The sequence below is a fragment of the Ipomoea nil genome, unplaced genomic scaffold (genome assembly GCF_001879475.1).
Source record: "Ipomoea nil cultivar Tokyo-kokei standard unplaced genomic scaffold, Asagao_1.1 scaffold3169, whole genome shotgun sequence".
Classification (NCBI taxonomy): Eukaryota; Viridiplantae; Streptophyta; class Magnoliopsida; order Solanales; family Convolvulaceae; genus Ipomoea; species Ipomoea nil.
Window position 1 is genome coordinate 928,543 of NW_017619597.1, and position 12,621 is coordinate 941,163.

General features: G+C 37.0%; 1 protein-coding gene and 1 long non-coding RNA gene across 3 annotated transcripts; one reads left to right on the forward strand and one right to left on the reverse strand.

Annotated features, from left to right (window-relative positions):
* Positions 1–124: 124 nt before the first annotated feature.
* Positions 125–1,835, reverse strand: LOC109167570. Of its 2 annotated transcripts, XR_002051874.1 has the most exons (4): positions 1,083–1,835; positions 703–907; positions 429–627; positions 125–336 (listed from the first exon to the last, which is right to left on the reverse strand). It is a non-coding gene; the product is annotated as an uncharacterized LOC109167570 (long non-coding RNA). The 2 variants fall into 2 exon arrangements; XR_002051873.1 differs by having other exon boundaries at positions 429–907.
* Positions 1,836–5,383: 3,548 nt separating this feature from the next.
* LOC109167676 (trafficking protein particle complex subunit 11) lies at positions 5,384–11,968 on the forward strand. The gene is made up of 9 exons (XM_019316763.1): positions 5,384–5,870; positions 6,032–6,099; positions 7,155–7,269; positions 7,366–7,480; positions 7,743–7,823; positions 7,937–8,275; positions 8,647–8,813; positions 8,917–9,749; positions 10,295–11,968. Exons 1-9 carry the CDS (start codon positions 5,530–5,532, stop codon positions 11,770–11,772), a joined length of 3,537 nt encoding a protein of 1,178 aa, XP_019172308.1. The 5' UTR covers positions 5,384–5,529; the 3' UTR covers positions 11,773–11,968.
* Positions 11,969–12,621: the final 653 nt, after the last annotated feature.

Below are 12,621 nucleotides of genomic sequence, written 5' to 3' on the forward strand. Positions count from 1 at the left end.
GTTGTAACTTGTTTTTTTCAGACTTCATTCTAACTTATTACCTTTTACAAACGATGAGTTAACATTCTGATTCACTATTTTTTTGAAAACAGCTTACTGTATTATTATTAGTAGAAAACCATATGAATACATTTTTTTGCTAACACGCATATTTTGTCGCTCATGCATGGTATATCACACTAACCTTTAGGCCCAAAACATCCTAAATTACATATTGTCCCTAGATCTTTACATGTAGACATCTGCACGTTGCCAATTTATAGAGGATTATGGTCATCTTCACTATGTTCTCCAAGTTTCTAGGCAACTACATCTGTGATTATCTTGCGTAAAGACCTGCAAGAGAAACATAAACCACAACAAAAACAATAGATTCATAGATAAGGCAATAACTACCAGGATAAGTTAAACATTCATAGATAAGTTACCTCAACCACTCTAGATTGAATCTTTTCTCTCTACTCTTTCAAGCTTAACACTGACCACTGTCTTGTTCTTTGAAGATTGAGTTTATGAGAACTCGTCCAGGACACGCCTCTTTACAACAGAACTATCCCCCACAACCACTTGATTGTCAGCAGCACCAATAGCGCGAGGGCTTTCACTTTCATCACCCTCGTCAAAGTCCTAAAACAAATATTAAGTTGATTATTAATAAACATAGTATTTGACATCGTCATCATCCACCATCTTATTTTTCACCTTAGAACTGAAATCCTTGTCGTGAACTACCAATAGCTCTGGTGCATGAATTTGGATCAATTTTTGGTCATTGTTTATCCTCATGACAGGAAAGGCATTGTGCAAGTTCTGAAATTGTTCTTTCCGAACAACAACCAAAAACAGCATGTACTTTGGACATTTAGACTTCAAGTCTGCAACAATTATTCCCAGTAGCTGACTGCACCTTCAATTTGGGATTCACTGTCAGAACCCTTCCAATATCAGTGTTACTCATTTATATTCTCTCTTTTCTTTCCCAATTTAATTTGCTCACATTTACATCAACACCAAGCACCAAGAAAAAGAAAAAAAAAAAAATTTCTGCTCAAGAAAAAGTGAAAGTGGATGCAAAGCTTTACCAAATCTGCAGCCCAGATTTTGCAGCAACAACTACTGCTGGTTAGACCTCCTTTGTGGACTTTGCGATTTCCATCATCCCCCTCCATTGTCAGCCTCCATTCCGAGCGACCTCGATGGCAATTCCATGCCCCCATCCACCAGATAATTCCAGAGAATTCCTTCGCCTACAACCATCACCTTCTCTGCCCTAACTCCACCCAATCCCCTCCTTCCCCTCTGCCATTGACACCTCCCTCTTATTTCCAGGATTACTTTCTCAAGCAAATGCTCTTCCATGTAATATTTGAGGGTCCAAGCAAATGCTCTTCCAAGTAAATTTATTGTTTATTTTGAAGAGAATTTAGAATACAAAAATTTATTTTAAGCTGTTTAGATGTATTCATTCATCTTTTGAAGCAGGGAATTGGGAATTTATAAAAACACAGTATAAAGAGATTAAATAAAACAATTGAAACAGTGATGAAGTGCAATGCTTTACTGGTAACATCAAAATAAAAGGTTAGATATCTTCAACATACCCTTATCTGATGTACTTTGCTTCCTCTTCCCTCCTATAATTGTTGAGCGAATTAATTTCCTCATTATGTTCTTGTGCTATATAGGTAGTAGATTGTTACTTATCATTCTTCTCCACTGATAGTTCCATTGGCTACCATGTGCTCCGATACGGCAGTGGAGTAGGTTCTAGACGTTTTCCCTTGGCCGGCTGCTTCCTCTCCGGCGACGCTTCTGGCATCTTGGGCTGCACAGCCTAATTCCAGACTTATTTATAGTGTAAGACTTATTTAGCTTTGATATCTGAAAAATATCTGCAAAATTGAAAAGACAGATATTATTATTATGAGTTAATACCCAAAATCATCCTCGACTATAGTGGTTTTTCTCAATTTCGTCCTAAACGACTTTGGTGACCTAATATCGTCCCAAACTTTTATGTTTCGCTCAATTTCGTCCCATACTTTTGTGTTTTTGCTCAATTTAGTCCCTCATTTGTTATTCTATCCATTTAGTGTTAAATAAATAGACAATTAAGTAATTTTAATATTGGCATCTCTTTACTCATAGACATGTGAACTGCAAAATCCTTTTTTTTTTTACGAATTAGTCACAGAATTACTCCTAAAATTGCGAATATAAAATTTAATTTGCAGGTTCGCGAGTAATTCTGGGTGTAATTCGTACAAGAAAGAGGAATTTCGCACTTCACAAGTTGAAAGTAAAGAGAGATCAATATTGACATTACTGAATTGTCCCTAAATTTAACACCAATTTGACGGAATAACAAATGGAGGACTAAATTGAGCGAAACACAAAAGTCTGGGACGATATTAGGTCACCAAAGTCGTTTAGGACGAAATTGAGAAAAACCACTATAGTCGAGGACGATTTTGGGTATTAACTCTTATTATTATTATGTATTGAATTCTAACTGGTGGATTCTCGAAAAGGCACATTGAATTCATTTGTTTAGTTTATATTTATATTATATGTATTATAATAAATAATAAATTCTAAATCTTGGATTCTCGAAACCACACATTCAATTCATCTGTTTAGCTTACCAAAAATCATCCCAAAACACTGCGTTTTTACTTGGCGGGAACAATAGGTTCTGCTTTATTATAATAGAAGACTATGAAATGAAAATGAATTTTTTTTCTTTTTTTTAAAGGATAAGGGTCAAATAGTCCCTTGAACTATAGGCAAAAGTGCAATTAGACCCTTTAACTTTTAAAAAGGTCAATTAAGCCATTCAACTTGTTATTTTGAGTTAAATAAGCCTAATTACATGTAACCAACAGGTTACGGGTAAATTATTGATGTTGACCGCCGGAAATCACCGTTGACTGTCGAGAAAAAAAAAAAAAAAAAACTTCTCCTGGAGAAAACGACGTCCGATCTTCTTCTCCAAGAGAGGCTGGTCGCCTTCTCCAGTGGAGAGGACGACCGGACTGGTCGCCTTTTTCACCGGAGAAGACGACCATATGGTTGTCTTCTCCGGTAGGTCATTCAAAAAAATAATAATAATATTGTCGCCGAATTTTTTTCACCGGAATTCTTACTGGAAATGTTGTCGGATTTTTTGACCAGTTATTGCAGGTGAATAACCTATTATTGGACTTATTTGACTCAAAATAACAAGTTGAAGGGGCTAATTGAACTTTTTAAACGGTAAATGGCCTAATTGCACTTTTACCTATAGTTCAAGAGTTTATTTGACCCAGTCGTTATGCTGTGGGCTCGTGCCCAGCGTGCATCATGGGCACGGTAACGGTGCCGTCAGGCACCGTTATCTTCCCTTTTTTTTTTTTTTTTTTTTTAAAAAAAAAAAAATTAATTTCAAACCGCTTCGTTATAGGAGCATATATTCACGGCTTTGTGTTCATAATTTCATAACTGTACATTCATAATTCCATAACTGTACATTCATAATTCCGTAACTGTACATTCATAATTCAATAACTGTAAATTCATAATTTTCGAAGCTCTATGTTCATAATTGTAAGTTCATAATGTCAGAGTTCTATGTTCATAATTTCATAACTGTACATTCATAATTTCATAACTGTATATTCATAATTCCATAACTGTACATTCATAATTCCATACCGAACATTCATAATTTTCGAAGCTCTATGTTCATAATTGTAAGTTCATAATTCCATAACTGTAAATTCATAATTCTATAACTGTACATTCATAATGTCATAACTGTATATTCATAATTTCATAACGAATATGCCGTTAACGGCGTTTCGAACAATTTTTTTTTTAGTTAAAACAGCGTCGTTTTCACTGAAAACGACGCCGTTTTAGCACATAGCATAATTTGCCTTATTTGACCCTTATCCCTGTTTTTTTTTTTTTTTTTTTTTTTTTTTAATTCCTTTTCATTTCATTTGTTCTTTTAAAACCCTATTCAGTACGCACGTGATCATTTCCTTTCTTTAGTGGTCCCACTTTCTACAAATCACTCGACTCTTGCAGGAGGATATTTTTCTCTTTCTTACCCTCTCTCTTCGCCAAGTCATGATGCACTCTATTATTCTCCTCAAAATATGCTCTGCTATTGATACTCTAATGGCCTGTTTGATTCACAGAAAAGGCCAGAAATGGCATAAGGGAGCAGTCGTTATATTATAGACCGCGGTGCATGTGCACCGCGGTCAAAAACGGCGCCGTTTCTTTAAGTAAAGAAACGGCCCGCCGTTAGAGTTAACGGAGTCCGCTTATTCGGTGTATTAAACACCAACTGGCACTATAGTATATCTAAACTGACACTGCAGTTATATCAAAATGATACTGTAGTTATAGTGAAATGAAACTGCAGTGTATATAAAATGAAACTGAATAACATTTCACATATTTGAGTGCATATTGTACAATGAAGCTGTAACTATATCAAAATGATCATGTAGTTCTGTTTTAATAAAACTATAGTGTATATAAAATAAAATTAAAGAGAAATTTTCAATTTTGGTTATTTGACTATAGGGGCTTTGTTAATTTCAGCACTTGACTTTCAAAAGTATCAATTTAGTACCTTGACTATGTAATTTTTATCAATTTTGGTCATTCTGGTCAAATTATCGGTCAAATTTTGCCGAAAAATTTTAACAGTTAAAAGATGAATTCGCCGGAAAAGATGAATTCACCAGAAAAAATACCCTCATTATTTTAACTGTTAAAATTTTTCGGCGAAATTTGACCGGCAATTTGACCAGAGTGACCAAAATTGATAAAAATTGCATAGTCAAGGTACTAAATTGACACTTTTGAAAGTCAGGTGCTGAAATTAACAAAGCCCCTATAGTCATATGACCAAAATTGAAATTTTCTCTAAAATTATATAACATTTTCACATATTTGAGTCTGTAAATATCGAATGAAACTATAGTTATATCGAAATGAAACTGTAATTGTGTTGAATTGAAACTGCAGTGTATACAAAATGACACTGAATAACAGAGTTACTTTTTACAAAAGGGTGTGAAACGGCGGAAACTAACACTGTTTATTTTCATTTAAAAAAAAAAAAGACGCGCGGTGCATAATCGATTATGCACCGCGGTGCATAATATAATTTGCCATAAGGGAGTTGGTGGGTTGGGCTTTGAACTGCTACAAACTTTTAATCTAGCTTTCTTAGGTAAATCGGTTACAGTTATACAATGGACCAAGGTGGGCCCAGATCCACGGAATAATTTGCCCACCAATTTAATCTGGGCCGCTGGTCCAGTACGCGGGCCTTACATTTCTTTATGAAAATGGGCGGTCCTTTAGAAACCCGACCCAAGATCTGATCTGAACCGGAAAGTCCCCCGAGTCAACTTGCAAGGATCCCATAGTCCTATCTTCACTGCATAACCAATCTGAATTCCGGAGTTTCATTTCATTAGCGCCACCGCTCCTCCGTCGTTCTCCGCCGCGCCGTAGTTAACAACCATGGAGGAATATCCAGAAGAACTCCGTACCCCACCGGTTGCTCTAGTATCTCTAGTGGGCTGTCCGGATCTGCACGCAACGATCACGGCGCACCTCCACGCGGAGCAGCCGCCGATAAATACGCTGGCACTGCCTGATTTCTCAAAGATCTCGGTACTCGCGAAGCCTCCGAAGGATAATCCGGCCTCATCTCAACCCGTGGGCGGCATCTTAAAGAGAGATTGGCTTCCCAAGCACCGGACTAGAGTTCCTGCCGTCGTCGCTGCCTTCTTTAACTACGATCACGTCACCGGAGACCCCGCTCAGTGGCTTCAGGTCTGCACCGATCTCGAAAACCTCAAGTACGATTCCTTGGTCCCCTTTTCCGTCGCTACAGTACTTCACTGGTGATAGAGCAATGCTTGCCTTTTGTCTCCACGTGAAAGTCTGTACTTGTGTTCGTATTAGAATGTTATTTTTGTGGCATTGGAATTACTTGTGATGATATGTGGAATGTGGACAGAGCTGTGATACGAGGAAGGAACAGCAAATTGGTGGTGGTGGTGGTTGTAGCTCATTCAAACGCCAAAGGCATGTTTGTTAGCGCTCTAGATTTCTTACATTTCTATGTATTTACATGTTCATAGTTGCGATAACTGAAAAAACTGGAGTTTTGTAGAGATCCAAATGATTCTGAGCTGCTATTGCATCATTCATTTTGCTAACTTGGTATAGCTCTCCAATTTAATGTGCATATATCTATCCAGGGATATTCTGTTTGTTCTTGACAGTTTTGTTTGTGGTGTATACCCAAAAATTCTTTTTACATTGAGAATATTGGTATATGTTGGTTGAGGCTTCCTTTGGTTCAGAAGTTTGTGATTGGTTCTTTTGGTGGTTATAGGCATTATGACAGAGAAAAAGAATGAATGTGAGCAGAATTTTCACATGAATGCATATCCCAAATCTTTATGGAGTTGTTGATATAATGTTTATTTATATATATTTATATATGGGAAACATGACAAATATGCCCCTACTTTTAGCAAAAATGCAATTAAAGTTTTAAACTTCCAATTTCGTGCAGTTAGGTTCCAATCTTGACAGGCCAACTATCTCCTTCCTAGTGGAAGATAGGCATCCTTCGGTCAAAATTGGAAATTTCTTGTACAAAATTTGTCAATATTGGAACGTATTTGCACAAAATTGGGAGTTTAAAGCTATTATTGCACTTTTTTAGTTGAGGTACCCGATTGCACTTGCACTAGAAGTAGGAGCACGTATTTGACCCCTTTTCATTTACATATTCTTGTTTGGTTCAGAGGTTGATTTTTGTATTACTCTTTGAGGTTTGTCGGTGGTTGTAAATTTAATAATGTGAGAAACCAAATACATGCAGAATCTTCAACACAGCACATATATTGATATGTTATTGCTTGCATTGGTCTAGTAGCTCTTCTTGTTGTAGTAAAAAAGTATTGGTAGAATTTGTGCAGCTGACTGATCAGTACTTGTGGTTAAACTAACCAAGTTTAACTGATTAGTAGCTTACCCATATGGTTATTCTGTTTTTCATTTTTTTTTTTTTTTTGAAAACCACCATATCTTGTGCTGCATTCATAATATAGTCAATTTTTTACATGCAGATGAACTTAGTGAAGATCGTATGATTGCCTTGAGAAAGCGTGCAGAATTAGACTCAAAACACCTTATCATTTTTGTCCCAAATGAGCCTTCGGAGCTTAACCAGTCCTTGAACAGGCATGAATTCTGTTCAGTAATACATCTTTACTTAATTGAATTTGCATATTTGTATTATGCATTCATGCATGTTCATAACTTATGAATCTATTACAGGCTGGGGACCACATTTGCAGAACTGGCAAATGGATATTACAGAGATGAAGGGCGAAAAGTTAAAGCACGCATTGAGAGGAGAAACTTAGAGTTAAATATCCGATACTGTTTCAAAGTAAGCTTTTCTCTTTTATTTGATTTGCTGCTGGAAATTTGTTGCAACTTGATTTTGCTAATTTTCATGCTTTTTCATTGACCAATTAATGATAATGAGCTTGCTTACTTTTAGGAGCTCAACCCATGTGTTAAGCCTTTGTTAGTGGGATTCTAACTAGTTACTTTAAAAATAAAAAATAAGAAGAAGAAGCACCATTTGCTTAGTTTTCCATGTCCCCTTTGCTTCTGTAGTTGTGATATTATCCTCTGTGAATTGCTAGGTCGCTGTATTTGCAGAGTTTCGCAGAGATTGGGTTGAAGCTTTGAGGATGTATGATGATGCCTATCATGTGCTAAGAGAAGTAAATTCTCCTTCTTTGTTAAAAATTACAAGAATTCTTTTGGTTTCTTCTGTACCCATTCTTATTCAAATACCTTCTCTTTCATATTAAAAGGTGTCCTTCATATAATACAGATGGTTGGTACCTCAACAAGATTGCCTCCAATTCAACGTTTAGTTGAGATCAAGACCGTTGCTGAGCAACTGAATTTTAAGATTTCGACATTGTTACTGCATGGTGGAAAAGTTTTAGAAGCAATTGCCTGGTTTCGCCAGCATAATGCTTCCTACAGGAAGCTTGTTGGGGCACCAGAAGTTACCTTTCTTCACTGGGAGTGGTTGAGCAGGCAATTTTTAGTATTTGCAGAACTGCTAGAGACAAGCTCTGCCACTAATCAGAACTTATCCTCTGCAGTTTCAGACAATGCAGAAAGGCCAACTATGTGGGAATTTCATTCAGCTTATTACTTCCAGGTTTTGGAACTCTTCTCATAAACCCCTTTTATTACAGCTCATTTATCTCCTTTGCGGAAATATAGGATGCTATCATGTTTATTGCTTCCATCATTTGCTATGCCTTAAATTTCTTCATGGTTCTCTCCCAATCCACTCTTCTCTGTCTCTTCCTCTTTTTAATTTTTCATAGAATTGTCCCAACCTTCTTATCTTAAAACTCTGGAACTCACTACTTATAAGCTAACCTGTCAATCAATGTTCATGTTCTCTCGTGAATTTAGACATATTTCAATTTGTAAATTGTGAGTGAATGTGTTCTGACTTGCTGTGCTATGGAAGTTCAATGGCCATCTATATTATGCTGAGTCTTAATATTTACTTTCAAACAGTTATCAGCTCAGTACATGAAGGAAAAGAGTTTGTCTTTTGAACTTGCACTATCTATGTCAGAGCATTCTGATGAGATAGATAGCAGTGCAGAATCTGTGACAGCTTCCACTTATATTGGTCAGTTTGGGAGGCTTCTTGAGCTTGGAGAAACACTTACTATGCAACCGTGAGTTTACTAGTTAAAGATACATTCAGGAATTCTTTTCCATATTCTTTTACCTTGATTCTAACCACTTCCCATCAACTATCATCTCAATCTGCTTTTGCAGTATTACTGATGAAGAATATGTCCGTTATACTCTAGCAGAAGGGAAAAGATTCCAGGATTCCTATGAAATTATTGCTCTCCTTAAAAAGTCATCGGAAGCATACAAAAATATTAAAGCCCTCAGAATGGCATCCTATTGTGAATTCCAAATTGCTAGGGAGTATTTCACTATGGGTGAATTTGATCATGCAAAAGAGCTCCTAGACAGTGTCACACGTCTCTATCGACAGGAGGGCTGGGTTACCTTATTATGGGATGCCCTATGTTATTTGCGAGAATGCTCAAGGAGGTGTGGAACAGTGAAAGATTTTGTAGAGTACTCACTTGAAATGGCTGCACTACCAGTATCAAGTAATGCTGCCTCTCAGTTGTTGAAAGATTGTGGCCCAACAGTGCCTGCAAGTCTTTCACAGAGAGAAATAATACACAACAAAGTCTTTGCAGTTGTCAGAGGGGAATCAGGAGGTGAATCTAGTGAAGAGAATGATAGACTGAGAGTATATGCTGATAAGCCTCTTTATCTTGAGATTGATGTAGTCAGTCCCCTCAGAGCAGTACTTCTTGCATCAGTTGCTTTTCATGAACAAATAATTAAGCCTGGTGCACCGACAATGATTACGCTGTCCCTTCTGTCGCGATTACCCCTTAATGTTGAGGTTGATCAGTTAGAAATTCAATTTAATCAGTCAGAATGCAATTTTATCATTGTAAATGGTCAAAGGTCCCATTTAGCTTCAATCTCTTGCGTGCAACCTGGTCGCCGAGTTGAGACGGCTCCTACCTTGGAACTCATTACGAACAAATGGGTACGGCTGACATATGAGATAAAATCTGGTGAGTTGGTTGTGTTCTTTAATACTCTCTGAGTCTGCAAGTCAAAGTAAAATGTCTTTAAAATTGTGCCTCTGTGTTTTTAGGTAAATTAATTTTCTTCCTACATGTGATCTGCAAACATGGGTACATAACTGAGTCTTCAATAATGAGATATAGTTTAGATTGAGGAAGCATTTAAAAAAAAATTCAACTTCTAACATAATAAATTCATGTTCATATTTGTAGGGTTGACTATCTTTGATATGAAAAGAGTGTTCATAATCAAATATCCATAGAACTTCTCTATTTAGAAAGAACTTTCAATATGTATTCAACCAAACATATTGAAAAGAAAATTTCAACAAGTTTATTACTAAAAAGCTCTTTTCAAAATAGATATTTTAGAGAAGTTGCAGCCCTAGCCAAACAAGCAAGTAGAGATACCAACTTGTGATTGATGGTTAAACTAAAATCTAGTCTTGTCTATTGGTTAAACTTAAAATTTTTAGTACTCTTTACCTTTTTTGGATAAAAATGCTGTAAGCTGACTTTCGAAAATGATACAGAGCAAAGCGGAAAACTGGAATGCATATATGTAATTGCTAGGCTGGGGCAGTATTTTACAATCTCTTGCAGAGCTGAAAGTCCTGCCTCGATGAATGATTTATCACTATGGAAGCATGAAGATAGAGTTGAAACTATACCAACCAAGGATCCTGGTTTAGCACTTTCTGGTCAGAAAGCTGTCCAGGTTGAAGAACCAGATCCACAAGTGGATCTAAAATTGGCTTCTTCTGGCCCAGCATTGGTTGGGGAGAGATTTATTGTTCCCGTGATTATTACTTCCAAGGGTCATGCAGTTCATTCTGGTGATTTGAAGATGAATTTGGTGGATACTAGAGGTAGTGGCTTGCTTAGTCCAAGGGAATCAGAACCATCTACTACAATAGATAATCTCCATGTGGAGCTTGTTGGAATATCTGGACAAGGTTGTGAAGATCAATCTGAAGCTAATTCTGAGAATATTCGGCAAATCGAACCCACTTTTGGATGGATCTCTATTCCCTTTTTAAATGAAGGAGACTCGTGGTGTTGTAACTTAGAAATTAGATGGAGTCGCCCTAAGCCTATCATGCTTTATGTGTCACTGAGTTACTGTCCCCATGGCACAGAAAAGAGTACACAGAGAGTTAATGTACATAAAAGCTTGCAGATAGAAGGCAAGAATGCTATTGTAATGAGCCATCGCTTCATGTTACCTTTCCGACGGGAACCCCTTCTTCTATCGAAGACCAAGCCAGGTTCTGATCCTGATCAAACACCGACTCTGGCTTCAAATGAGACTAATATGCTCGTCGTTACTGCTAAGAACTCCACAGAGGTGCCTTTGCTCTTGATGTCGATGTCTATTGAGGCAGATGAAGATGGCCCCCCGTCCCCTGTGCAAAGCAGGAATGAAGATGCCATGGAACCTATGCCTCTTGTTGCTGGAGAAGAGTTCAAGAAAGTTTTCGCAGTCACTCCTGAGGCAACTGTGTCAAAATTGAGGATGGGAACAGTGTGCTTGAGATGGAGAAGAGATTCTGGAACTATTCCTGATTCTACGAAATACCAGGTTTCGTCAAAATACAGCCTCCCAGATGTAAAAGTCGAGGTGCCTCCTTTGGTTGTGAGTATAGATTGTCCTCCTCATGCCATTCTTGGAAATGCATTTACGTCTTCCATCAGAATTAGCAACAGAACACCATTCCTCCAGGAGATTAAATACTCATTGGCAGATTCACAAACTTTCGTCCTGTCCGGTTCCCACAATAACACAATCTTTGTCCTCCCAAGATCTGATCATCTTCTCAGTCACAAACTTGTGCCACTCGCCTCAGGATTTCAGCAGCTTCCTCGAGTTACTGTGACCTCAGTGAGACACTCAGCTTGCTTTCAACCTTCAGTCGCAGCTTCCACAGTTTTTGTATTCCCTTCGAGCCCTCACCTTAAGTCGAATAATGCGGTGGAGGAGGCAAGAATAGAGTCTGTTGCAGCTGAATAGATTGCTATAAACAAGGTGATTGCGGGTACTTCTCCAGTTTTGTTAGTGTACACAACGATACAAAGTTGAATTACTCCTGTACTGGTGTGTAGAGATTCACATTCTTGTACCTCATTCATTTTGTTTTAACTTCATTGATCATATAAGAGCACGAAATGGACGTACATAAAAAGTTTGCTTATCATTCTGCTAAAAATGAAGTCATAGCTCCGATCAGGCGCCTAAACAGGGCATAAACACATTCGTTTCTCTTGTCGGCATATGAAACTACCTCGGTCAAGGCGAGCCTGATCTAAAACGAATGTGCTTATGCTCTGATGCAATATAATATACATTACGTGTTAGAATAATGAAACATCTGATGCAATATAATGTACATTATGCTTTATAATAATGTATGTTATGAATTATAAAAATGTATGTTGCAGTTGGGTGCGCGAAAAAATAAAATTAAACAAAACGACGTCGTTTTTGTATCGTGGTCCACGCAATAACTATTGGTCATTTTTTCTTCAGACGAGACATCATTCTTAGACATGAAAGGACATTTTTACCCTTCATTTACACAGTTCTAATGGAGGAAAGTAACGATAGGATTGCAGATGGTAACATTTTAAAATTCAGAGAATCACGGGTGATTAATTTAAAAGTTTAGGACTAAACATTGTGAGACCACCTTAAATGGTATTAACTCTGTTGTCTTTTATAGTTTTATTTGAGATGTTTGAAAATTGAATAAATGTTATTTAATTGGTTACTAAATATTTAAATATATAAAATTACAAACGAATTAAATGATTAAAATCATATATTCTATTTTTTTAAAAAAATTTCATGTAATCATGTCTT